Below are 25,463 nucleotides of genomic sequence, written 5' to 3' on the forward strand. Positions count from 1 at the left end.
AGAGCGACGGGGATGGCAGCCAATCAGAATTGTCATATGCCACGGCGGCCGGCCCCCAACCCTCTCGGTCCTCCAATCCGGAACCGCAACCGGGTGAGTACGCGCTTCCGTCACTGGCGGCGGCGGCGGCGGCGGCTCAGGTTGTCCGGCCGTCTGGTGCTGCGCGCTCGGCCCCCGTGCCGCCTGCGGACGCGGGGCCATGAGCGACCCCGCGGGATCGCTCTCCCGCCTGCGGCGCTACTCCGAGCTCCCGGTGTGGGTGGTGGAGGACCACCAGGAGGTGAGGGCCGGCCGGAGCGCCGGCGCATCGGGGCCAGGGGTCCTGCAGGCGCAGAAACGGTCTGCCGGGCCGCGGCGGCTCTCCCACACTGTGTCCACTGGTGTGGCGGGGATTCGAACCCGGACGGTCTGAGCGCAGAGCCGAGCGTTCTCCGTCTCTACTTAAACGCTGGCTTCTGGGGACGCCAGTCCTGTGGTCAAGCGGGAGGCGCCGGGCTCGCGGCGGGGGGCTTCCCCTGACATCTGTAAAATCCACGCGGTGGTCCAAGCTCGGGGTCCTCGGTTTCTCATCTGTGAATTCGAAAGAGTCGTCGCCCCGTTGCAGTCGGATCCATCGCGTTCCCGGGGCGCACCCTATGTGCGTGCGCCTCAGAACACGGAGCTCGGCTCAGGGGAACAGCTGTCGAGATGTTAACTTTTTTGCTCTGCTACTTGAGCCTCAGCAGTCCCTAACCCTGGACTCCTGGAAGCCCAGTAGTGCTGAGAAATGCTTCCCAAAGCAGCATGAATAGACTTGGGCTTCCCTGGATGTGAAGAGGAAGAGTGTGATGGGGCTCCTGCGCGCGTCAGACGCAGGAGGAGGAGAAAGCAAGTTGAGTTTCTCAGGACCTAGCGACTCTGAGCCTGAGAGGGGAAAGTTACACGGTGTGGGTAGCACTTTCAAACTGGGATTGCCAACTTAGCTACCGACAGTGTGGAAGGAGAAAGCCTTACAGACCTCTTAGCCACCCGAGCATCCTAAATTTAGGAAAGGGAAAGAAAGGTAGGGTAGCTCTGCTCACAGTTAACTATCAGAACCATAATTAAGGAGCCCCAGCCCTGGGCTGATCTCCACATCTGTTGAACTTAATGGGTTTGGCTGGAGGGCAGGTGGAGGGCTGTAATTTAGTCCTCAGAAGAGTGAATTGGAAGTTCTCAGGAATAATTACCGCGGGCTTGAGATAGTTGCCTGGATCATCTGCAGTCAGCACCCTGTCTAGTTACCGTTTTGAAAGTGCCTCTGTTTAACTGTGTTTCCATCTGCAGTTGAGTGTGTACACATGATTTCAGGGCCAATTCTGAATATGTGGTTGTGTCTTTGCAGGTTCTTCCTTTTATATACCGCGCCATTGGCTCAAAGCATCTTCCTGCCTGTAACATACAGTTGGTGCATTTTGATTCACATCCGGACCTCCTGATCCCTGTGAACATGCCAGCCGACGCTGTGTTTGACAAGGAGACGCTCTTCGGGTACTATGAAATGTTTCTTAATGGCCTTCTGTGCATTTGAGAGACAATTGACCTGATAAGTGGCATGTTTAGCTGCCTTGGGGACGGGGCTCTGTCTGACTCAGGATGAACCTGTGTACTGCAGCACAAGCTGCTGCCTGATCCTGTGCCATTTCCAAAATCAGTTGTGGACCAAACCGTTTTGATTGGCCAGTTTTCAGAAATAGATCGCCAGGCCTAACTTAGTCTTAAAGCTCTGCTGGAACCTTTTCAGCAGCTTATCACTGATAAGTTCCATCGCTGATGGGTGGGTGGTGACTGTGGGTGACGTGCACTGGCTAGGAATCACCCCCAGGCCTCCAGCTCGGAAGTAAGGACAACAGGCTTTGCTAAAATCATGGATTTTTTGTTTTATTTCGCTTGCCTTTTTACATTTTATTTAGAACATTGTGAGCAGATTTTTCTTACAGAGCCAGACAATAAGTATTTGAGGCTTGGTGGCCATCTCAGCTCTGTTGATCTCTGCTTCGAAGTGCACAAGCTGCCCCCAGACACTTCAAACAGGTGGCTGTAACTGTATTCCAATAAAACTTTATTTATAAAACCAGGTAGCCTTGCCAAAGTTTGCTGATTGGAACTGAATGCGGAAACACTTCAAAAAGATGTCTGTGGCTGTATTCCAATAAAACTCTCTTTATAAAACCGGGTAGCCTTGCCAAAGTTTCCTGATTGAAACTGGATGATTTTCGGAGGTGGAGAGAGATGATCTGAGCCAATTCTCCCTTTGTCCCCTCTTTCCAGGTCTAGATAGTAAGGCACTGCAGGCATGTCTTATCTAAATGCATCTTTCAAAAATTGTATAAGCAGTCTCTCGTTTCCTACCCCCTTCCTCCCAGGATTGAGTTCTTTCTACTGCTCCCTCTTAATTCTCACATCACAGATCCTGCTGGTCTTTAGATGGAGTCATAGAGATGGAAATAAACTTGGTAATTGGCAAGCCATTCTTTTTTTGTTTTATTTTTTAAAATCATTTTATTGGAGGCTCATACAACTCATCAATATCACCGGATACATCCATTGTGTAAAGCACACTTGTACCTTTATTGCCATCATCATTCGTAAACCATTTGCTTTCTACTTGAGCCCTCATATCAGCTCCTCATTTTCCCCCTCCCTCCCTGTGACCCCTCCCTCAAGATAGTTTATAAATTATTATTTTGTCATGTCTTACACTTTCCAATATCTCCCTTCACCCACTTTTCTGTTGTCTGTCCCCTAGAGAGGAGGTTATATGTAGATCCTTGTAATCGGTTTCCTCTTTCTACCCCCACCTTCCCTTCACTTTCTGGTATCGCCACTCTCACCCCTGGTCCTGAGGGGTTCATATGTCCTGGATTCCCTGTGTTTCCAGTTCCTATCTGTACCAGTGTACATCCTCTGGTCTAGCCAGATTTGTAAGGTAGAATTGGGATCATGGTAGTGGGAAGGGAGGAAGCATTAAAGAACTAGAGGAAAGTTGTATGTTTCATTGTTTCTACACCGTACCCTGACTGGCTCAGCTCCTCCCCACAACCCTTCTATAAGGGGATGGCCAGTTGCCTACAGATGGGCTTTGGGTCTCCACTCCGTACTCCCCCCCCCCCACTCACAATGATATGATTTTTTGTTCTTTGATACCTGATCCCTTTGACACCTCGTGATCACACAGGCTGGTTTGCTTCTTCCATGTGGGCTTTGTTGCTTCTCAGCTAGATGGCCGCTGATTTATCTTCAAGCCTTTAAGACCCCAGAAGCTATATCTTTTGATAGCCGGGCACCATCAGCTATCTACACCACACTTATGCACTCTGTCTTATGCACTCACTTTGTCTTCAGTGACCGTGTCAGGAAGGTGAGCATCATGGAATGCCAGTTTAATAGAACAAAGTGTTCTTGCATTGAGGAGTACTTGAGTGGAGGCCCAATGTCCATCTGCTACCTTAATACTAAACCTATAAGAATATGCACATAGATCTATTTTCCCATCGTCATATATAAATATATTTATTTATCTGCATGCCTGTATTTAGACCTCTATAAATGCCCTTTGCCTCCTAGCTCTTTCCTCTGTTTCCTTTTACTTTCCTCTTGTCCCACTATCTTGCTCAGCCTTCATTTGGGTTTCAGTAATTCCTCTCAATTCCATTGCCTTTGATCAAGCCTTACCAGGCCTCTTACACCCTCCTTGCCGATTTTGGATCACTTGTTCCCTTGTCCCTGGGATTGTTAACACCCACTTCCTTTCCCTCACCTCTCCCTCTCCCATGTCCCCCAGAATCGTCAATCCCATTGCTTTCTCCTCCAGATTGTTTATCCTGCCTATCTTATCTAGATAGACCTGCATAGATAATAATATTCACAAAAAACAAGACAGAGTAAAACAAAGCAACAAAAGAAAACAAAACAGCTAAAAAAATGGCAAAAAAGAAAGAAAAGCCTGTAAATAGTTCAAGGTCTGCTTGTTGATCTTTAGGAGTGTTTTCCAGTCAAGTCTGATTGGGTGCCATGTGCTAGCCCCAAAGTCTATTTTGGGTATTTCCTTGGGACTTCCTTCCCTGCTCTGCTCCCCTTGCTATAATGTTGCACGCCCTTAGTGTTTTGCCTAGGTGTGATGGGGTCAGATCGGACACCACACCCACACTGTTTCTAGTGTCACTTGTAGGGCTATATGGGTCAGTGAGGGATGTCGTGTCTCACAGTGTTGGCCATATGGTCCTCTCTGCATTGGCTGCTCTGAGCAGGGATATTGTCCTCAAGGCTTGGTGGGCCAGGATGTGCTCCACTCTCTCTTCCTCCCCCTTCATTTGCTCCTGTGTGCTCTGATCAGACATGACCCTCTCCCTGAGCTGCAGCTTCAGTGCTGTCTCTGAAATAAATTCTTCTCGGAGGAGGCAGAACTTTTCCACGTAGTTGGGATTGGGGCATGCCCCTCAGACCTCTGTCGGTTCCCTGCTTCCTGCTGGTATGGGCAACCCATTCTTAAGGAAGACTGATGCCTAATAGTTACTTAGTAGCCTTGCTTCTGTAACAGTTCCCTGAAATTCTCCATCTCTCCTGTGTAATTATTAGAATGTGAGATGATTGCATATTATAAATAGTTACATGGTAGTAATTCTGCTGAGCTGCAAAATTCAAAGATAGGTACTTGTATATGTTAATTTTATCACTGCTGTTATACTTCTTTAAGGAGCCCTGGTACCAGAGTCGTTAGGAGTTGGCAGCAATTGGAAAGCACTAGCGGCTCCATGGGAGAACGACAGGCTTTCTTCTCCCTTGAAGAGTTACAGTCATAAACTCACTGGGGCAGCCCTACCCTATCCTCTAGGGTCACTCTCAGTCGGCAGTGACTTTGGTTTTTGGTGTGGTTACAATTTTTGCTTTTTCTAAGACTCAAACTTGGAGTTTACATTGGTAAAGAAATGTAACTATACCATTGCCATTCTTTTCTGTGTATTAATGGGACAGCTATTAACTATACCATTGTCATTGCTTACTTATCTATTGAGAGACTTTACACTATAGAGATTGAAGGAAAGTCCCCAAGCAGGTCTGCAGAACTACATAGGTAGTTGTAGAACAATGTATCTTTTTTTTTTACCTTGGGATCTTTGAAACCCCCTGAAAATCATTACGCTTTCTAAATGGAGGCTTTGTTTATCAATATTTACCCCATTTCAAATGAAAACAGGAAAATTTATAACACTAATTCCTTTTCAAATAACAATTACACACCTGTTTCCAAAACCAAGCCAGACTCACTGCCTTCCGGGCAATGGAGACCGCTCAGCAGCCCAATGTGCGGCGTTGAAGTGCTCCGTGGGCTGGGAGTCCTGTGGGAGTAGAGAGCCTCATCTTCTTCCTGCAAAGGGACTGGCCGTTTCCAGCGCTGGCCTTGTGGTCAGCAGCCTGATGTGTAGTACAATGTACTACACCCTTTCAACCCATTGCAGGTCAATTGATGTGATACTCTTAAGAAAAATATTTTCTAGAACATCAGGTAAAAAGGAAAAACAAAACAGAAGACTGGCATTTACATTTCTATAGGTCTCTTTCATACCCGCCTTTCTGGAAGACAGCTGGATTTTCGTGTGCTTCTGCATTAAATCTGTTGCCGGGTGTCACTTTGGTTGTAACGCATGACTGATAGGCGACCAGAAAAGGAAGAGTATTTTCATAGCCCTTTGCATCATGGCGGGCACCTTCTGGTACCATCCCAACACTCAGCTAGTGGCAGTTTCGTAAAGGTTAGTTGGCAGGTAGGCTTCAACCATTCACTTGAGTGTAAAGAGCCAAACAAGGGCTGTCAACACCGCCCTTCTAGGAAACGTGTGTAGCTCACAACTCGACGGCACACGTGCCTTTCCCTGACACCCATCGTGCTTCAGTGTTTGTGGCGCAGGGATGGCTGTGCACTTCCCGCAGTATTTTAACGTGTACACTTAAAGGATCCAGAGACAGAACAACAAACTCACTGCCAATTCCAACTCAGGCCACGGCAGGACTCCCACTGTGGGTTTCTAAGACTTCTCCTTTTTTTTTTAAATACTTTTATTGGGGGCTTTTACATCTCATCACAATGCATACATTCATACAGGCATGCACATTGGTAAATATATATAACAAGGGGACTAGAACTATGTACTTATATCTATATGTTAAGAATTAAGGTTGCAGATGGACATTGGGCCTTGACTCAAGTACTCCCTCAACACAAGAACACTTTGTTCTAACAATCCGGCATCCTGTGATGCTCACCTTCCCGACACGATCGCTGAAGACAAAATGGGTGCATAAGCAAATGTGAAGAAAGCTGATGGTGCCCGGCTATCAAAAGACTGCACTCTTGATGGGAGCAGAAAGCCTCAGTTTTCTCCCGAGGCGCCGCTGGTGGATTCAAAATGCAGACCTCACAGTTAGCAGCCCAGTGCGCAGCCACCACGCCATCAGGTCTCCTAAATGAACAGGATCGAGATCAGATTGTAGACCTCAGGGGAAGCGGGCCTTTTGATTGTGGGTGGTGGAGAATGGGAGGGCGGCGAGTAGAGTTGGGTGCCGCTGCCTTGCTTAATCTCAAGCCGCCAGCCCGTCCTTGCTTTTAGCGATACAGTGAAAGGGCACACAGTGTCAGCAGCATCGCTTTGACCTCATGCACACGCTGCGAAGGTCTCAGGGGAACTCATGCCTCCACCCCCAAGGGTCCTCAGACACACCTGGAGACCTAGCAAAACACTGTTGTGATGGAAAGGACATCTTAAAAATAGTTTCTAATGTCTCCTTGCTGTTTCTTTTTCAGGGAATTAAGTATTGAGAATTGGATTATGCCTGCAGTCTATGCCGGCCATTTTTCTCATGTCATATGGTTTCATCCCGAATGGGCTCAGCAAATTAAAGAAGGGAGACACTGCTTTCTAGTGGGCAGAGACACGTCGACCACGACCATCAGGTGTGTTTCTCGGTTTGGTGAGGCTGGGTGTGGCTGAGGGCGCTTGTCGGAACATGGGCCCCTGGGATGCCGGATACGTGCCGCCACATCCCCCTGGGATGCTCAGAGTGAGCCTCAGCGCCTCCACAGGAGGTTGTCTAGTCCCGCGCTCCTTCAACACACACACACACACACACACACACACACACACACCTTTCAAATCACATGCTCCTCTCCTGGAACTCACCGTTGTTAGTGTGTGCTCTGTGATCCATTTTCCTGTGTCCTTGCAATTTGATGATTGTTAATGTCATAGGGGAAGGGTAGTGTCCAAAAAGAGAAAAGCCCCAATGTATGTCTGTATTCTTCTAAATAAGAGAGGTTGATTTTGTTCATGCCTGTACAAAGGAGCTCTGGTGGTGCATGGGTTAAAGTGCTTGGCTTACTGACAGCTTGGTATTTTATTATGTGATAATGTCATAAAGTAACAGCTGGGTGTTAATATCATGTGATTCACTCTTTGGAAAATTGGATCTTGCTGAATTCACAGCTGTGCATGCTCGGGCTGGCAGGGAGAAACATTGGCCATTGCTTCAGTTTGGTAAGGGCCTGTCACTGGAAGAAGTATCAAGTTTGAAGATTCAAAGTACTTACCATGGTGTAGCACAGTTGAAAAGCTCAAGATGGGCTGGTATGTCTAAAGTCAGAGACCTGCCTTTCACACATGTGCCGCATCTTTTTCTGAAGCCTCTGTTCATACCTACAGGGCTGTGTCACACAAAGTTCAGCGAAGCCTTGAGCTGTATCAGAAGCCATGCTGTAGTTATCTGTCACAGAATGTCACCAATGGGGGCTTTAAGCAAACAAATTCACTTCCCCTGGATGGATGCTCCTGTCTCTGCTGACTTCTCAGTTGTGTATCTTGGAGGGGATTGCCTTCAAACACACCCTACACTGAGATGGGCTGTTAAGGACAACAAACCCAGGCCCAGCGACTTGGGGTCCCCTTCACCTCCGAGCGACCCAGAGGACAGAGCAGATGGCCCCATACGGCAGCAAAGGCTGTAAGTGTTTAGGAAGGCAGACTGCCACATCACTCACCTTTCAGTTAGCAGGCCAGCACACGAAGCACTGAGGTGAGGCTCTGAAACGTACTCAGTTCATCACAGGGTACTTTGACTAAAAGAAACCATGTCCATGTAGAACGTTCACTCTTTGGGGTTGTTTGAGATGAAGATTCAGCTGCTGTATGAGAGCTCCAAAGTAGTGCTGTTTAAACGGCCGCTGGCTCGCTTCTCTCTCGGATCTGAGCTCTGGCATGCAAGCCAGGGTCACGACACAGCTCCAGAGTGGGAGGGTCCCGGATTCCTTCCATAGTCTGCGTCCCCACCTGCAGAACGTTGCCCCTTCCTCCCAGCCCGCAGTGATGCTGACCAGTGGGGGTCACAGTCTAGTGGGCAGAGCAGGGCTGCGTCTGAGTCCTTCCGCTCTCAGCCAGCGGGGGCGCGTCCAGATGAGAGGCAGGCTGCAGTGCACGTTGGAGGCAGCTCTCCGGGTCTGCCAGATGTGTCCATTCATGTCTTTCTGTGGGCGCATTCCAGCTGCTTTGTAAATTTGCCTTTAATCCCCTTTGTTCTCGGATCCAGGGTCACCAGCACTGACCACTACTTCCTCAGCGATGGCCTTTATGTCCCAGAAGGCCAGCTGGAGAACCAGAAGCCTTTCCATTTGGATGTGATGACGGTGCAGCCGCCCCCGGTCGGCAGCAGTCCAGAAGGAGGGGACGCCCTGGCTTCTGCTAAGAGGCCAAAGCTGGTGCTGGACGATGTGGACCAGGCTGCCTCTGCTCACTGCAACTCGTCTTCAGGAGGACAGGCAGCGGACACAGTGACAGCGGACAGTGGCCAAGCCTGCGTGGATCCCTCATGCTCCTGTCATCCCGAGCATCTGCAGGGCCAGACCAACGTGCACCCAGGAGAGGGCCTGCGCACTGTGAAGACGGGGGACGCGTTTGTTTTAGACATTGACCTGGACTTCTTTTCAGTCAAGAATCCTTTCAAAGAAATGTTCACTCAGGTAAGCATAGTAGTTTTTCCGCCTGTTGTCGTTGGTAGCATGTTGTACAACAGAATGAAGCACCTGTACCTCAGCCACGGTGTCAGTCCGTCTCGCCAAGGGCCTCCCTCCTCTTCGCACGAGGTCCTCCTCCAGGGGCTGGCCTCTCCTGACCTCACGTCCGAAGGTCGTGAGACAAAGCCTCGCCATCCTCAACTCCAAGGAGCCCTCCGACTGTACTGCTTCCAAGACAGACTCGTTTGTACTGTCAATATTCCCATGGTACTTTGGATAGTCTTTGCCAGCTCCGCATTTCAAGTGCATTGCTTCTCCTTAGATCTGCGGTAAGTAGCCGTTCTGACTCAACCAGAATAGCCTTTAAAAAATTAGGTAAGAAGTTGTCCATATATCAGAGCCAAGGCTGAATTGTGTTCCACTTCCTGCGTCTCATGGCGAAAAAATGCATTTCTTTTCTAAAGTGAGAATTGTTTGTTTGTTTCCAGGACGAGTACAAAATCTTACAAGAGCTGTATCAGTTTAAACGGCCTGGCGCCGACCTAACCCAGGTATCTTCCTTCCCTTGGGTTCTTTCAGATTTTTGGGGGGAGGGGGGCACTTTCAGAAAGTTCATGGAAAACTGGGATTGGAAGAGAATGGAATTGTCTCACAAACTTTCTGCCCCCTCCTTGTATTGGTCATTTCTATAATGTTGCGAGGAACCTGGGTGGTGTGGGGGAGTAAGCATCGGGCTGCTCACTGAGAGGTTGGTGGTTCACATCCCATCCCACCCCAGCTGCTCTGAGGGAAAGATGAGGCTGTCTGCTCCCATAACGACTGACAGTTTTGAAAACCCTAACGGACGGTTCTCTGCCCAGTCTGGTTGCCATGAGTCAAAATCAAGTAGATGACAGTGGGTTTGTTTGTTTCCTGCTTGTTCATTAACCTTACTGTTTGTTTGAATGCTCTGTTGTTGAGCTTCTTTGTGCTTGGGTGTGTGTGTTTCTTGGCGGAAGCCAGGGTGAGCGGTGGGAAATCATGTTTTAGTGAAGTGCGCCACGATCTTCTTGGTCGTGGGCTTTGACTGGACCCTGAGATGCCTTGGCTCTGACCATCTAACTGCAGCATTTGGATCTGTCTTCAAAGGAAGAGTTGGCCAACTGTGTGGATGCTCGGATCCATCAGCTGGAAGACCTGGAAGCTATCTTTGCCGATTTGTGTGACGGTGATGATGAGGACACTGTCCGGAGATGGGCTGCGAACCCTGGGTAAGAACCCCGGACGCTGGTCCTCGAACTCCGTCGGCTTGCAGTCTGAGGTGGCCGAGTCTGCTGAAAAAGATTAACTCAGTAGGAAGCCTAACACATATTTACTAACAGTTGCTAACGCTGAGTGCTTACTATGTGGCCATTAGAATTCTGGGGTGTTCACTTACAGGGACTCAATCTTTCCTGTTGACACTAGATAGTGTCAGTATTATTCCACCCATCTTATGCCTGGGGAGACCAAGGCACATCAGTGTGGTCAGTTGCCCAAAATCATGGAGGAAAAGGGCAGGCTGCTCACTCTTGTGTAAAACCCACAAGAGCCAGAGCCAGTGGAAACAAACATCGTTAATAAAACACTGGTTCCTATCTATCTGGCGTTCTCTGCTTTAGCCCAGATCCATCCGACATCAGCATTGCTAGCCCTCAGTCGATGCCGTCTTCTGAATCCAGCTGGAATTGCTGAGCGCTCCAGTCCATACACTTCCGCAACCGCGTTTTCATGATCTCCAGCATAAGTTCCCTTCCGTGTGTTGTTAAAGATGTTGCTAGGCGATTATAGCATCCGGCTGGATCACCTTTCTTTGGAATGGGCACAGCTATGAATCTCTTCCAGTTAGTTTGCCAAGGATCTCACAGGGTGGCAGTTTGAACCCGCCAGCCACTTCATTGGAGAAGTTCCCCTAAACTTAGCACCATAGAGACCTCGGGGCTCTTCTCTGTCCTACAGGGCAGTTTGACTGGGAATCACCTTGATAACATGGGGACGGGGGCAGTCAAGTGACCAGGTAGCTGACTTCCACATTCCTGGGAGGCACCAGGGAACACTTGGCAGCGCCGCATCCCTTGTTAAATCATCTCATCTGGTCTTTGGCCCGTTCCTGGAACCTTGCTTTTTGTCAATGCCTACAATGGAGCATGGACTCCTTCTTCAATACATCAGTTATTGATCAGATGCTGCCTCCTAAAATGCTGAGACATCTAGCAATTCTTTGTGGTGCATTTCCCTTCCATCTTTTTTTGATCATGCGCCAATCAATTTCTCACCCATAGCGCTTTCTAATATTACAATTAGAAGCTTGAGTTTTTTTTCCCCTTCAGCTTGAGAAGTGCTGAGCTTTGGGTTTTCTCACCCCGGGTGTTTGCACATTTTACCTCTGCCATTAGTGGTGTGTATGAAATTTGAGTGACAGCCGTAGTCGTGGGTCTTCCTTACAGGCCTATGCACGTTATCCTGTCACTGGGGACATTGTACTTCAGGATCGTTCTTGAAATGTCTTTTAGACAGGGCACTTGACATGGGTTGTCCTCAGTTTGTTGTTCCTGGCATTAGGTAGACCATACGAGCCCCTTTGTGTGGTTGCCCAAATCCAGATGGCCAAACCAGGTCTGCTTCAGCAACCTGATACCGAGGATGTCGGTCCTTATGGGCTGTGTTCATGGTTGACAGCTTCCTCGTTTCCTGGACTCATGCCCAATGTGTGTGTCTGTTCACCGTGCAAAACATTGAAGCTAATTTTTACTTACAGATATTCAGAAGAGAAATGCTTCTTTAAAAAGTGAAACAGTGAGGAACCTTCCTCAAAGTAAAACGCTTAAGCTTCGCTCGGTCTCACCAAGGAAAGCCGTGGTGTGGAAGAGTGAGCCCTAAGAGTACTCGCCCAGGCGCATGCGTAGATGCTCAGCAAGCACCCTTACATTGGTAACCTCCCTGGCGGCGGTCCCGAGTGTGGCTGGGGTGAATGTTAACTGTCAGAAGTCTGTCATCCCTGGAATGCCTACTAGGGAGATTAAAATGAGTAATTTCTTAAGAATTGCTGGCCTACAATATAAAACAACAAATGTTATGCAAAACAATGTACTGCTTTGGGTACAAAATTACTGACATAATTGGACCGCCAGGTTGACATGCTTTTCTTCATTGTTGGGGGCTAGTTCTAAAAGTAATTCCACACTTCATGAAATTAGGACGAAGATGGAAATACAGAGAAGACTCCCGACATGAGTCTTCCTAAAAATGTTGGAAAGTACCTCGAACCCAAAGCAAACTCACTGGCAGCGAGTTGATTCCAACTCGTAACAACCACGGGGGACAGGGTAACCTGCCCGTGGGTTCCCAGACTCACTCTTTATGGAAGGAGAAAGCCCGACTGCCTTCCCAGAGCGGCTGGTCCGTTCGAATTGTGCTGACCTTGGGCTTAGCAGCCCAGCGTGTAGCCACTAGACCACCAGGGTTTCTTGGTGGAAAGTATCTGCTATTTTGTAATTTCATGAAGTGTCAGAAGCCTTGCTGAAAACTCAAATAATACATGAACATGCCTGGAAACCGAAACTAATAAGTTAACATACCTGGAAACCTAAAGGGCGCCCTGGGTGCTCAGTAGTTAAAAGTGCTTAGCCACTGACCAGAAGGTTGGGGGTTCTAGCCCACTAGCCACTCTGAAAGAGAAAGAGGCGGCAGTCTGGGCCCACATTTACAGTTTTGGAAGCCCTCTAGGGCTCGTCTGCCCTGTCTTGTAGGGCAGCTCTCAATCAGAAGTAGCTGGAAGGCCGTAGACTTGGTTTGGTTGGAAATCTTAGCGTCGTGAAGGTAGCCTAATGACGGGGTCACCTTCCACTGACCCTCCCAGTTAGCGCTTCTTTCCCGCAAGGTGTTCCTCCCAGAGGGAGTGTAGCCTGTGGTGGGGGGGGGGTGGATGGCACAAAGGGACAGTGGGTACAGAGTCGCCCCGCCCCTAAGGAGCAACCTCACGGGAGAGGTGAGTGGTTGGGGGTGGGGGGAGGAATCCAGGAACGAGCACAAAATAATATTTTGGAGTAATAGGATGAATGGTTCAATGGTGGAACCAGCCCCTGGGCGGCCTCCTTTCTTTCCCCCTCTCGCCACTCAGTGATGCTGAGGGAGGGGTTGGGGGAGGTGCTGTGATTCCAGAAACAGTAGTGGTGCAGAGCTTGCAGAGTCCTGGCTAAGTTAAAGGACCTAGAAGTTAAAGCGCCACTGTTAATAGACAAAGGAGTGGGGGAAAGTGTGTGGAAAATCCTAGTATCTTTTTCAAGTTCCGTTTTGCTATGAACTTTTGGAAGCTGCTCTGTACTTTTAAGCATGCAGATCCATACGTGTGTCGTTTACCTGGGGGAAACTGTGCAATTTGTCAGCCATGAACTAAAATAACCTCGTTTTCCTGAAGATCAAAACACCTTTTCCAGGTCTGAGTAGAACTTGCATCTTTGAAGTAGAAGAAAATCTCCCAGTTTCTTCAGTGCTGTCTATGAAGACAGTTGCATCGTGGGTGTGAGAAAGCAGCAGGGAACATTTAGTTCCTCAGATTGTAGAATAATATTTGGTGGTCAGCTTTCCCTTTTCCTTCTGAACATTTTACATCTGAAACATACTGTTAATAGTCAGCTTCGTTTCCATGGAGATGGCAGTGGTGTGTAATTGAGCGGCTGTGGCTTGTTTTCCAGAATGGAGTCACTGGCTCCCCTTGTACAGAGTTTGAAAAGGCGGATGGAGGTGCCCGACTATGAAATGGTAAGTATTTTATTCTGAATTATAAAACTGGCCCTTCATACATTTTCCGGGTGGAAAATGTTGCTCTGTGTTAAAATGGCTCGTGTTAAATTTATCCCTGGAAAGTCTAGACGAGTGATTGATAGAAGAAAGAAGTCTAAAAAAAGGTGTCCTTTTTCAAAGGCAGAGCTTTGGAGAAGTCTTTCATGTAAACTATTCTTTCCCCAGTTCTTTGCCTGAGCCTGAAGCACAGCCTTGGGGGTGGGGAGGGGGGCAGGCTTGGGTCTCTGATCAGATCTCTCCTCAACACAGAGAGAAACTCAAACCTCAATTCTCTCAAGTCCCTTCTGACACAGCGTGATGTGCCTTTGTTGGTTTCTGAGATTGTAACCTTTCCCGGGAGGAGAAAGCTGCACCTTTCCCTCATGGAGCTGGGAGTGGTTTCAATCTGCCGGCCTGGCAGTTAGCAGCCCAAAGCACAGCCCATTGTGCCAGCAGTGCTCTTCACCACAGAATAGAGAGTCTATCCCTTTCCAAAGAGGTTTCATATGGAATATGAAAATACCACACATATAGGGGTGTGTGTGTGTGTGTGTGTGTGTGCGTGTGTGCGTGTGTGTGTGTGTGTAAAACGTTCTGGCTGGAGAGCCAAACAAGAAGCGTGCTGTGGTGAACGATGAGGCGTCTGTCTACCCCGTCGTGGTGCAGTCTCTGAGCGAGGACTCTCCATTTCACCCAGCACCTGAGAGCAGAAGCCTGAGGCTCGGAGGGCGCAAGTCACTTTTCCCAGGGGTCAGGCCACCCGCCACTTCTGCCGCTGAACCCAGTTCTCCTTTTCCTCTGATAGAATGTGGTTGCTTGGTTGACTTCATTGTGGAATATGCTCAGGTCACCTACTTGGAAATGAAGTAGTGATTTAATGCCAAATTTATAAAAGGACACGAGATAGCAGCAGAGGGATAATTGTGGCCAAACCTGAGTTACTCCATGCTGCAACTGCTTTAGAAACAAAGTTACTCAGCATGGAAGAGCTGACGGAGACCAGAATTGGAAGGAGCCCTGGTGGGATAGTGGTTGCGCTTTGGGCTACTGAGCACAAGGTCAGCAGTTCGAAACCACCAGCCCCTCTGAGGGAGAAACACGGGGCTTTCTCTTCCCATAAAGAGTTACCGCCTCGGAAGTTCCCAGGGGCAGTTAGTTCTGTGCTGTCCTGTGGACTTGCTGTGAGGCAGCTTCGACGCTGTGGCAGTGAGTTGTGAGCTTAGGGGACATGGAATGTCTTCAGGCAGATCTGCCGCAATCACTGCATCTCATCTGGACTTTTCTGTTGGTGGGAACTTTTTGTCTGGTCCTTTGACAAGGGTTTAGCCATAGCCTACAGCTGCACTGCTGAAAAGCTGCGTGTTCAGGGTGGGGGTGGGGGGTGTCACTGAGTGCAAAGGAGCCTGTCTACTGGGTCACCTGGCCTCAGTGACTGGTAGCGCCCTGAAGTCTTTGGCATGTGCCCAAAGCTCCGCTTCAGTGGTAGACTAGTAGATCCGATTCCCACCCCTGCCGTGTCTGTATGGGCTCTCAGGAAAACGGACATAGTTCAGTTCCAGGGTTGTGAAGGGCAACCTGTCTGTCAACTCTAGCTGGTGGGCGTCCTTGGTTTAGAATGGAATGCCAGTCATTTAAATTAAAAATAGACGGACATTGGTTCCGTATGATGGATACACAAGTAACTTGTGAACAGGTAAGTAAGATCGGAGGAGGGTCTTATTTTCCTGGTAGCACCCTTTCTAGCATTGTGTGCATGATTTCAAAGTCAAATTCGGTAATCTGACCAAGGAAAAGGTAGGGTGGGGCTGGTGTGTCCACTTTTACAGCAGGGACTTCTAGAATCTAAACGAAGCGGATCATTCCCTAAATAATGCTTATTACCAAAAGTGACTTTTTTAAAAAGCTGGATGAAGCAATAATCATAAAGAATTCATAAAAGAGTTATTACCCAAAAAATGAGGCTAAGCATAGTATGTAATAGCCAATTCTACCAAAAATGTCAGAGACGGTAACATGTCGGTGATGAGAGAGTCTTCCAAGGTGACTCGTCTTACCAAGTGCCCCTAACTGTCCTGCCTGCAGGTCCACCAGGCGGGCCTCACCTGTGACTTCTCAGAACTCCCTCACCACGTCAGCACAGAACAAGAAGTTGAGTCTCTGGTGCAGTCTGTGTACTGCTTACTGAAAACTTTTCCCAAACCCACCCTTGTGACAGTTGCAAGGTAAGCTATGTAGGTGGGATAATGCCCCGCCCCAAGCATCCGCATCATGCAGCCCCCAGAACCCACCAGTGTGGACTTGCAGACGTGGCCGGTTTGAGGGTCTCAAGATGGAGACGCCGTGTGGGTCGTCTGGCGGTGCCAGTGGAACCAATGGTTTCCTATGGGAGGCAGGCAGGCGGGTCAGGGAGACATGCGGCCGCTGTGCTGCTGCTCTGAAATTGGAGCTGGGGCCCTGAGCGAAGAAGCAAGTAGCTTCCAGCAGCGAGAGGAGCCGAGAAAACAAATCTCCCATGGAGCTCACGGGAATGCCATCCACCCACGCCTTGGGTTTAGGAACCCTGGTAGCCCTCTCAGGGTAAGTGTTGGACTGCTAGCCTCAAGGTTGGTGGTTCAAACCCATCAGATGCTCCGAAGAAGAAAGCTGAGGCTATCTTTTGCACCCATGAAGACTTAGAATCCCAGAAACCCTGCCGAGGGTCGCCCTGACTCGAGTGGGTTTCTCTTTCGGTTGGTTTGGTGTGGGGAGCTCTGGAACTGCAAAAGAACAAACCTCGCTCGCATGAAGCTGCGACGCATGGTGATGGTTCACAGTGGAAATGGGAAACGCGCCAGGTTAGTGACGCTCAGGTGACCCCCACAATTCACATGCCTTGTTCTCCAAATGAACGCAACTGCTGCCATTTCTGTAACATCCCTCTAGGTGGCAGCAGCCATGCGCCGCATGCTGCCACAGTGTAACAACGCTCACTGAAACCTGCAGGGTCTGAAATAAGGACGTTTAATATTTAGGCCAGCAGGAAGCATACTGTGTAATAGGGCACACGCAATTTAAAATCTGTTTCTGTAAACCGTAAGCTGCTTTGACCATTTCATATGATTTTGTACATACATTTGATACCCATATACCAAACTTTTCCAAACATGCGAAGAAGCATTCTCTTCAGATCCTGTCTTGTCGTACTTGCTTCTTGGCTCAAGCTAATCCATGCCTCCCTTCTGAGGACACATAGTTTGTACCATTACTATCCTGAAATGAAATTAATACGGATCACTTAAATGTTTGTTATATGTAAGTCGACATATGTAATACCTGCGTACACGTGTAATTTGAGGCGCCCTCAGCCAGTCCACAGGGGAATGATGGGGCCACCTGTTTCCATGAATATGTCGCCCTGGAAAGCCTGGGGCAGTTGGTCCTCCTCTGTCCTGCAGGGTTTCTGTGAGGCTCCTCGACCTCAGTGGGCTTCATGACTGCAGGCTGGGACGGGGGAGGGAGCACAAACGGCTCGCCGTCAGCCACAAAGGTAAAGCTTGGTGCTTCAACCCCACCCAGCAATGGCCCGGAAAAGACTTCAGCCAAGAAAGCCCGGGAGAAATTCCCCTCAGTAAAGTGTGGCGGCACCCTGGGTCGTGGGCTCCCCCATGACAACAGGTTTATATACAGCTGCAGGGTACTCACAGAGCCTCACTGTTCTCTGAGGAGAGAGCCAAGTAGCTGCTAATAAAATAAGGACTATTCAAAAGCCACCGCAGACTTGCTTCTTTGCAAAGAAGAACCCCCGCACGTCGCAGGCAAACAGGAAGGGCTGCTGGGTGAGGTGGCAGCCGTTCCAACCCCAGGTGCAGCAATGAAGAGGGGTCTGGCTCTGCCCATCACCAAACAATCTCCTGGCAAATCTCTGACCCGAACGTGTAGTCTTCCCTCCATCCAGAGAGGAATTGCATTTCTGTCAAGTTGGGTGGATGGAAAAACCATTTTCAAAGCCCTTTGTTTATATATGAAATGGTGGTAAGGTCCAGGTTCAAGCAGTTGTGGGCATGTGTGTCTTTCACATACTCAGGTGCCTGGTGGGCTTTAGGAAGCCAGGAGACTGCGGAGCTGCAGGTATTCCCACTGCACAACTGCCCAGGGCTTGTGGGCTTTCAGCCCTGCCTGCCAGTCTTGGCCACCTGAGGGCCAATAGTGTTCCCCTGAGGTAGCCCCACCAGGACCCTCTGCGATAGTGCTCTTGTTCGTGATATATTTGTTCTGTGTATGTGTATGTATGTATACTTCATGATGTGTGGAACATGTGACGAAGCAACCTATTTAGAATCAGTAATGTCGTGACTTATTCTCCACTCAAACTGTACTGCTGTTGGGATGGTGCTTGGAAGAAGCCTGGAAAACATCTCACCAAGCTCACTGCCATCCGGCCGCTTCCAGCACATATCCAGTGCCCCCGAATCGTTCGCTGACAAATCACGCTGGATGTCTGACACTTCGGGGGCATCTGTCCAGCCCCTCGTGGGCCTGTAGGGCAGGGTAGAACTGCCCCTGGGGCTTTCAAAGACTCACTCTTCTGTGGCGCAGCACGTCGTGTCCAACTGCTAACCGTGTGCTTGGTATCATAGGTCGCCAAATTTATCTCACTCGCTTTTTAGGGGAAAGAAATTACTCAGCGCCCTCTGACAATATGTTTCTATGTTTGGCTGATGGCCCATGATCCAGGTTAAATTATAGGTATCTGCTTTTGCAGCCTACCCTGGGTCATTCCAGTCCACCCTCCCACCCCCGCCCAGGGGTGGCATCACCCCCTGTGGAAGTACCTGTTGTTAGGTGCGATCATGTTCCAACCCAGAGCGACCCTGCGCACTGCGGAGCGAAACGCTGCCAGGTCCTGGACCATTTTCACAATTGCTTGAGCCCATTGTTGCAGCCACTGTGTGAGTCCCTCTCTTTGAGGGCTGTGTTGTTTATTGTGTAGTAAGTATTTACATTAAGCCTCAAAAGTAACCTCACCACCCGAGCATAGAATGAGCTTAGCATGGGTCTGCCAGGTGATTTCTTTAGGTCCCAATCCATACATTACAAGGAGCAGGGGCGATAGCGTGACATTGGCTCCCCAGCCCAGTCTGGACGCTGGAGGCCCTGCTCAGATCACGTCATGTCTTAACCCGCCAGTGGACTGGCGTGCCACTGTTGCTGCTCGGGCGGTTGCTGGTAATTTCTAGAAATAATAGAGCTGCTTCCCCCGCCTTGGACACTGCGTGTGTGTGTTCTTTACTCTTCGTGCCTCGGAAACCACCCTCAGCACCAGCTGGGGCCCACGTTTTATTCTGAGCCAGCCCGTGGACCCGTTACCCTCATTCGGCGATCGCTTTTCCCAGAACTGGAACCTCAGCACCACCGTCCTGGGAGCTGCTAGTCCGGGAAAGAGCGAGGCCCTGCGTCCTCGAGGTCCTCTCAGGGAAGCAGTGGACTCGCAGTGAAGCGCTGGGGCTTCGAAGGCACACTGTCCTTGGTCGGGGCCTGTCACCAGCATTTGCTCGCCGTGTGACCTATACACGGCACGTCACCTTTCTGTTTCTATTCCTTTAAAGCAGTGGTGCTCAACCTGCCTGTGCCATGACCCTGTAATACAGTTCCTCGTGTTGGGGTGACCCCCCCCCAACCATAAACTTACCTTTGTTGCTCTTTCATCACTGTAACTCTGCCACCGTATGAATCGGGCAACCCCTGTGAAAGGGTCGTTTGACCCCAATGGGGGTCACAACGCCCGGGTTGAGAACCGCTGCTTTAAAGGGAAGTAGCTTGTGCCTATCAGCTGGATTATTGTAAAGAGCACAGTCCATGTGGAGCACTTGGCAGAGGTCAGACTCTAGTAACACTCCAACGGTTAGTGTCATGGTGAGGTTCAAGCCACTTTCCGTGCTGCCTGCAGTTTTACGTTGACACCACCACCGTCATCATTGTCGCACGCAGGCGCTCTCTCGCCTCGGAGTTTGGTTGTAGCTGACTCATGCGTCCTTCTCTCCTTGGTTCCAGGTCAAGTCTAGATGACTACTGTCCTTGTGAGCAAGTGGACGCCATTCAAGAGAAGGTCCTCCAGATGCTCCGCTGCCTCTATGGGACTCTGGACGTCCACCTGAACTACTTAGAAGACTCTCCGCCATCTGAAGACAATCCGAGCACTGAGCCCCTCGCTGCACATTAGGCTGATAACCACAGGTCAGCAGTTCTAACCCACCAGCCGCTCTTAGGGAGAAGCCCTTCCACTCCCATGAAGAGTCACAGTTTGGAAACCCACAGGGGCAGTTCCCCCCTGCCCTTTAGAGTCAGCGTGAGCCAGAATGGACTCAGTGGGAGTGAGGCTTTTGTTTTTGAAGCCTCTAGTGTAGTAGGGTTTTCAATAGCTTGAAGGCAAAGGAATCTTCCAGGAAACGCGACATTTTTGTCTTCTCTGTCTGTTAAAACCTCTCATGACAGTGTCACCAGTTGTTGCAAGTCTACCCCGTCCCCCAGTCACTGGAGGAATGATTGGGTCTCTGCTCCTTCTCACCACTGTCTTCATGGTTGCCAGGTTCCCCACCCTATGCCCCTGTTCTCAGTTTGCTTGGACTTTACAAGGCCATTCATTGGCCCAACCAACCAATCTTTACTGAGCATTTAACTTCACTCAGGGCCAGGCGGATGCTAAGGAGCAAACAAAGAAGCCCCCATGGGGCGGGGCAAGTGTGTTAGGACAGTACAGATGACCAGAAGCGTGTCTTAGACGTGCTCCACACTCGGGGAACCGTGGCCTGCTGGGAAAATAACTCTCAAAAGCACCCCCTCCCCCCAGACCTTGAAAACATCATGGCACGGCACCTGCCTGAGGCGTGAGGCATTGATTATTGTGGTCCCTGCGCCCCAATTTGTGGGCAAGCTGGGTCGATGTGTATTGATTTGTCATCCTTTTCCCCAAAGAGACTCGTGGGAGAAAGGTTAAGCCTTTCGATCTGACTCGCCATAAGTGCCCAGGGACACAGCTTCCTTCCTCCAGCCTCTCCAGGAGCACAGGGTGCTGCTTGAGTCAGCCCCTCCCTCTTAGTCAAGGAATGGTCCCTTTTCCCGTTTGCCCAAGGCCCTCCATGTTTCTATTCCTTTAAAAGTGGGTTAGCATTTTAAAGAAACCACGAGCACAAAGAACGGAGAATGTCTAGCCTTCCTTCCGTCTACCCAGGCCGTGATCACGTGTCTGACATGTAGCTGCACGTGACTTCTCTTGTGTTTCCCACACCACTAATACCCAGGAGCAAATCGCTCTTGCAGCAGTCCCAGTAGACGGCACCTGTCTACCCAGATCCTGCTCTTCCAGAAGGTGGTTGTTTCTCCTGTTGATGAAGTGATTCTCAAGGCTGGGAAATGTCATCAATTACTGAAGATGCCCGTCCTAGCCAGAATCCACTTGTGATGAGCTGTAGGTTCTAGCCGCTGGGGCGGTGGCTATAATCGGATTTTGGAGGGTGTTCTCTGTTACAGGATCAGGTGGGACATAGCGCATCTTTAGGCTGGCCTCTACTAGAAGGTCCAACTTCAGTCCCCGTGCTTTGTTTTTTGGGGGAGCATAGTTTGCCGAAAGATGAGAGCCACCCCTCCATCCCAGCCTGCCCTCTCGTGTGCCCTCCCCTTCCTGGCTGCAGTGGTAGAAGCAGGAAGACCTGCTCTGACGTCTGTACCTCTTTGCCTTCCAGCTCTGCCTTTGGCCCACCTCCACCTGGCCTGCGGATTGGGGATTTTAACAGCACCCACAATCATGGGAGGCCTCTCCTGAAGAGTTTTCTGACTTTCTGCAAGACGCTGCAGTGAATCTTAGAACCAAGGGATGTAAGAGACTAGATTCAGTGGAGAAGTAGGGGTGATGGAATGGTGTAACATCTTGGAAAAGTTGAACATTTGAGACATCTTGAATCTCTAACTCCTTGGGACTAATCTGATACTGATTCTTCTCAAAGAAACGCTTACCGCAGCTGGTGGCTTGAATGCGCGTGAGAAGCTAAGCAAACTGAGTTGCTTTCCATGTTGATAGCACACAATGTGCCAAGCAGGCTTACTTTCTCCGGAAAAGCTAGACCTGAAAAGTGAGTGGTATTTATGTTCAAGTCTTGAATATGTTGTTAAGAAAGTCACTTGTATGGGTAAATTATTTTGTGTGCTGAAAGAAATAAAAGGCTATGTTTTAAAGACACATGTAACGCTGGCCCTGTGGTGGGCTGGCATTGTTCTGGGCAGTGAGCTCTGGTGTAACCTGTCATCCGTGTAGCCCAGGGAAAAGGAAGAGAGCGGAGTTTGCCACACAGCAGGGGTGGAGAACCTTTTTTGAGCCACGGGGCATTTGGGAATTTATAACATCATTCTCTGCCATCCTGGCCAAACATTGAATTAACACCCTTCGTGTGCTGCCGGGCACAGCTCCAGTGAGGTGTGATGTTAGGTGGTACTAACTTCGAGGACTGGGCGTCCTCCACCCCTTCTCTAGAGCATAGGCTCCCAAACTCATCTGGCCTACCGCTCCCTTTTCATTTAAAAAAAAAAATTTTACTCCGCACCCCCTGGCAATTAGGAACATTTACCACCTAGCCCATCATCCAGCCTAGGTTGTTCTAGCGCCCACCAGGGGGCGGTAAGACCCACTCAGACTGCTCCAGAGGCGCATTCCCACCCCTCTGGTGTTGGGGAGCCGCCCGGTCAGTCGTTCCACTGAGCATTTCAAATAGGAAGACGTTTCATATTTCAAGAATCCCTCAGGGTGCTCCAAGTCCCAATATGGCACATTCACAGTATGGTTGGAGCGGGCTTCAGAACAATCACAACAATTAGTCTTTTTTTTAAATCATTTTATTGGGGGCTCGTACAACTCATCACAATCCATCCATCCATCCATCCATTGTGTCAAGCACATTGGTACATTTGTTGCCATCATTGTTCTCAAAACATTTGCGTTCTACTTGAGCCCTTGGTATCAGCTCCTCAATTTTTCCCTTCCTCACAAACCCTTGATAATTTATAAATTATTATTATTTTATCGTGTCTTGAACTGACTGATGTCTCCCTTCACCCACTTTTCTGTTGTCCATCCCCCATGGAGGGGGTTATATGTAGATCCTAGTGATCAGTTTCCCCTTTCTACCCCCACCTTCCCCACCCTCCTGGTATCACTACTATCGTTATTAGTCCTGTGGGGTTTATCTGTCCTGGATTCCCTGTATTTCCAGTTCTTATTTGTACTTGTGTACATCCTCTGGTCCAGCCAGATTTATAAGGTAGAATTGGAATCATGAAAGTAGGAGGGAGGAAGCATTAAAAAACTAGAGGAAAGTTGTATGTTTCATTGTTTCTACACTGCACCCTGACTGGCTCAACTCCACACTGAGACCCTTCTGTTAGGGGATGTCCAGTTGGCCACATATGGGCTTTGGGTTTCCCCTCCCCACTCCCCGTCATTCACAATAATATGATTTTTTGTTCTTTTTTTTTTAACAATTTATTGGGGCTCATACAATTCTTTTCACAGTTCATACATATACATACATCAATTGTATAAAGCACATCTGTACAGTCTTTGCCCTAATCATTTTTTTCTCTTTTTTTCTTTTACATTTTATTAGGGACTCATACAACTCTTACCACAATCCACACATATACATACATCAATTGTATAAAGCACATCCATACACTCCCTGCCCCAATCACTCTCAAGGCACTTGCTCTCCACTCAAGCCCCCTGCATCAGGTCCTCTTTTTTTTCCCCCTTCCCTCCCCATCCCCCCCTCCCCCATATGCCCTTGGTAATTTATACATCATTGTTTTGTCATATCTTGCCCTATCCGGAGTCTCCCCTCTCCCCTTCTCTGCCGTCCCTCTCCCAGGGAAGAGGCCACATGTGGATCCCTGTAATCAGTTCCCCCCTTCCAACCCACTCACCCTCCACTCTCCCAGCATCGTCCCTCACACCCTTGGTCCTGAAGGTATCATCCACCCTGGATTCCCTGTACCTCCAACCCTCATATGCACCAGTGTACAGCCTCTGTCCTATCCAGCCCTGCAAGGTAGAATTCGGATCATGGTAGTTGGGGGGAGGAAGCATCCAGGATCCGGGGGAAAGCTGTGTTCTTCATCGATACTACCTCACACCCTAATTAACCCATCTCCTCTCCTAAACCCCTCTGTGAGGGGATCTCCATTGGTCGACACTTGGGCCTTGGGTCTCCACTCTGCACTTCCCCCTTCATTTAATATGATATATATATACATACATATACATACATATATACATATACACATAAATACACACACTTATATCTTTTTTTTTTTTTGCATGATGCCTTATACCTGGTCCCTTGGGCACCTCGTGATCGCACTGGCCGGTGTGCTTCTTCCATGTGGGCTTACTTGCTTCTGAGCTAGATGGCCGCTTGTTCACCTTCAAGCCTTTAAGACCCCAGACACTATCTCTTTTGATAGCCGGGCACCATCAGCTTTCTTCACCACATTTGCTTATGCACCCATTTGTCTTCAGCGATCCTATCATGGAGGTGTGCAGTCAATGGATTTTTTGTTCTTTGAATCAAAGACTTTGATGCCTAATACCTGATCCCATTGACACCCATGATCACACAGGCTGGTATGCTTCTTCCACGTGGACTTTGTTGCTTCTCAGCTAGATGGTCGCCTGTTTATCTTCCAGCCTTTAAGACCCTAGATGATATATCTTTTGATAGCTGGGCACCATCAGCTTTCTTCACCACATTTGCTTATGTACCCACTTTATCTTTAGCAATTGTGTCGGAAGGTGAGCATGGAATGCCAGTTTCATAGAACAAACTGTTCTTGCATTGAAGGAGTACTTGAATAAAGGTCCAACTTCCATCTGCTGCATGAATACAAAACCTATAAATATATGCACATAGATATTTTCCCCATCGTCATATATATATTTACGTATATCTATATACCTGTATTTTGACCTCTATAAATACCCTTTGCCTCCTAGTTCTTTCCTCTATTTACTTTCCTCTTGTCCCACTGTCATGCTCAGCCTTCATTTGAGTTTCAGTAATTCTCGGTTACATTGCCCTTGATCACGTCCTACCAGACCTCTTACACCCTCCTCGCCGACAATTTTGGATCACTTGTTGTCCCTTGTCCCTGGGTTTGTTAACACCACTTTCTTTCCCCCGCCTCCCCCTCTCCCATGTCCCCCCAGAACCATTGATCCCATTGTTTTCTCCTCCAGGTTATTTATCCCACCTATTTATCTAGATAGACCTGCAAAGATAATATGAACATGAAAACGGCAGAGCCAAACAAAGCAACAAAAAAAACTATGACAAAAAAAAGCCTGTAAATAGTTCAAGGTCTGTTTGTTGACCTTTAGGAGTGTATTCTGATGGGGTGCCACGTCCTGGCCCCAGAGTCTATGTTTGGTATTCCCTTAGGACTTCCTTGCTCTGCTCCTCTTGCTATTCTGTTGCACGCCCTTAGTGTTTTGCCTCGGTGTGGTGGGGTCAGATTGGGTGCAACTTCCACACAGTATCTCCAGTGTTGTCCCTTGTAGGGCTATGGATCAGTGAGGGAAGTCGTGTATCATAGTGGGGCCGGCCATATAGTCCTCTCTCTG

At 49.0% G+C, this 25,463-nt stretch overlaps 1 protein-coding gene across 1 annotated transcript; it reads left to right on the plus strand.

Annotated features, from left to right (window-relative positions):
- The first annotated feature begins 119 nt into the window (after nucleotides 1–119).
- On the plus strand, nucleotides 120–22,031 carry C2H5orf22 (chromosome 2 C5orf22 homolog). Its single transcript, XM_075540900.1, has 10 exons — nucleotides 120–280; nucleotides 1,364–1,509; nucleotides 6,821–6,970; nucleotides 8,596–9,025; nucleotides 9,508–9,570; nucleotides 10,148–10,269; nucleotides 13,732–13,798; nucleotides 15,902–16,041; nucleotides 19,850–20,032; nucleotides 21,538–22,031. Exons 1-9 carry the CDS (start codon nucleotides 200–202, stop codon nucleotides 20,016–20,018), a joined length of 1,368 nt encoding a protein of 455 aa, XP_075397015.1. The 5' UTR covers nucleotides 120–199; the 3' UTR covers nucleotides 20,019–20,032; nucleotides 21,538–22,031.
- Nucleotides 22,032–25,463: the final 3,432 nt, after the last annotated feature.

The sequence above is a fragment of the Tenrec ecaudatus genome, chromosome 2 (assembly GCF_050624435.1).
Source record: "Tenrec ecaudatus isolate mTenEca1 chromosome 2, mTenEca1.hap1, whole genome shotgun sequence".
Lineage (NCBI taxonomy): Eukaryota > Metazoa > Chordata > Mammalia > Afrosoricida > Tenrecidae > Tenrec > Tenrec ecaudatus.

Coding starts and splice junctions, on each gene's coding strand:
- C2H5orf22 (XM_075540900.1), top strand. CDS start 200: ATGAGCGACCCCGCGGGATCGCTCTCCCGCCTGCGGCGCTACTCCGAG. Junction 6,971..8,595: donor ACGTCGACCACGACCATCAG/GTGTGTTTCTCG, acceptor TCTCGGATCCAG/GGTCACCAGCACTGACCACT. Junction 9,026..9,507: donor TCAAAGAAATGTTCACTCAG/GTAAGCATAGTA, acceptor GTTTGTTTCCAG/GACGAGTACAAAATCTTACA.